This window comes from Monopterus albus, unplaced genomic scaffold (assembly GCF_001952655.1).
Source record: "Monopterus albus unplaced genomic scaffold, M_albus_1.0 scaffold51.1, whole genome shotgun sequence".
Classification (NCBI taxonomy): Eukaryota; Metazoa; Chordata; class Actinopteri; order Synbranchiformes; family Synbranchidae; genus Monopterus; species Monopterus albus.
The window spans coordinates 3,266,457-3,267,997 of record NW_018127931.1 but is presented as its reverse complement, the minus strand read 5'-3'; the positions used below and the strand labels follow the sequence as shown (position 1 = coordinate 3,267,997).

The 1,541-nt window shown below is 38.9% G+C and overlaps 1 protein-coding gene across 8 annotated transcripts in view; it reads left to right on the top strand.

Annotated features, from left to right (window-relative positions):
- mcm10 (minichromosome maintenance 10 replication initiation factor) overlaps positions 1-1,541 on the top strand; it is a 10,159-nt gene that overhangs the window by 2,996 nt on the left and 5,622 nt on the right. For all 8 annotated transcript variants that reach the window (XM_020601507.1, XM_020601511.1, XM_020601510.1 and 5 more), the window contains exon 8: positions 826-993. In XM_020601507.1, coding sequence (XP_020457163.1) covers positions 826-993 — 168 coding nt within the window. The remainder of the gene's footprint in view (positions 1-825; positions 994-1,541) is intronic.

The following is a 1,541-nucleotide window of genomic DNA, read 5'->3' as shown; positions in this document are numbered from 1 at the left end:
TTATGAATGGCATTTATTCTAACAGTAAAATGTTGAACATGTACACTCAACTCACCACCTTATTTGGTACACTATGTTAGTACTGGGTTGGTGTAAAGGGGTGAAAATGTTAACATATTCATTTGGTAATAAGGGGCCCAAAGTGTGCCAAGAAAATATCCCCCATACCATTACATCACCATCACCAGCCTGAGCCATAGATACAAGGCAGGATGGATCCATGTTTTCATGTTATTGATGCCAAATTCTGACCCTACCATCCGAATGTTGCAGCAGAAATTGAGACTCATCAGACCAGGCAAAATTTTTCCAATCTTCTACTGTCAATTTTGGTGAGTCCTTGTGAATTGTAGCCTCAGTTTCCTGTTCTTAGCTGACAGGAGTGGCACCCGGTGTGGTGTTCTGCTGCTGTAGTCAAGAAAAAAAACAGGACACGCACATCCAAAAAACTAATTCAGGTGCTGGATTGACATCAACTTTAAATCAAAAAACTGGAAAACAGTCTGCAACGTGTATTAAACTCTCAGCATTTTCAATCAGCAGCAGCAGTGACATAGTAGTAGCAGGGGTATATGAATATATGTTTTTTGTTGTGAAAAACTGTTTGACAATGCCTGACAAAGATCTTGTATTGATTGAAATGTTGCTTCTACTGCTGGATATAATTGCTGGGTGCTTAATACAGCGTGTGGACCTTTTTCATGTCTTCTGCTCTTTTAGCCCATCTGCTTCAAGGTTTGATGCGTTGTATGTTCAGATATGCTCTGAAGTCAAGAGCCACAATTCAGTCAGCAAATCTTCTGAATGAGCACTTATTCTCTGCAGGGCAAAACCTTCAGCATCTGGAAACTGAATGATCTCCATAACCTGGAAGTGTTTGTATCTCTATTACTGTTTGACAAAGTCCACAAAGAGCACTGGAAGACTGAGCCGGGTACCGTTATTGGACTACTCAACCCAAACCTCATGAAGCAGAAAGATGGATATGATGGGGTGAGTGGAGTCTGAGTCCAGACTCGATGTAATCTAATTACAATGGAGAGGTTTCCAGTGATCTTTCAGTACATTCCCAGGACTTCTTTCTCTCATTACCTTAATGTTTAATTTTAATGGTTCTTAGAGTGAAATTGGGGACATTTTTTGAATGTCAAAATCCCGAAGATGGTTGTATTAATCATCTCCAGTTTTTCAAATGGTATAGTTTAGTTTGCAATGATTAAGTGCAAGGTTCTTCCAGACAGGGCAGACTTGAACACCACTACATCAACAAAAGTCACCATTTATTTATTCATTGTTTAACATGCAACATCTCAAATACTGCTGATTTTACAAATTGTTAAGACCTTGATCTGTATGTTAAAAACAATGCCACATTGCATGTGACTCTTGGCTAATTGCTTTAAAGAGCCAATGCATGCTCATTTTGCTCATTTCCAGCCATTTAATGTTTAATCTTGGGTACCTCTAGATTAGCTTAGCATCCATCATAACTCCAAATAGTCTGTAATTATTTCAGAATGATAAAACCCAAGAGCCTCCTG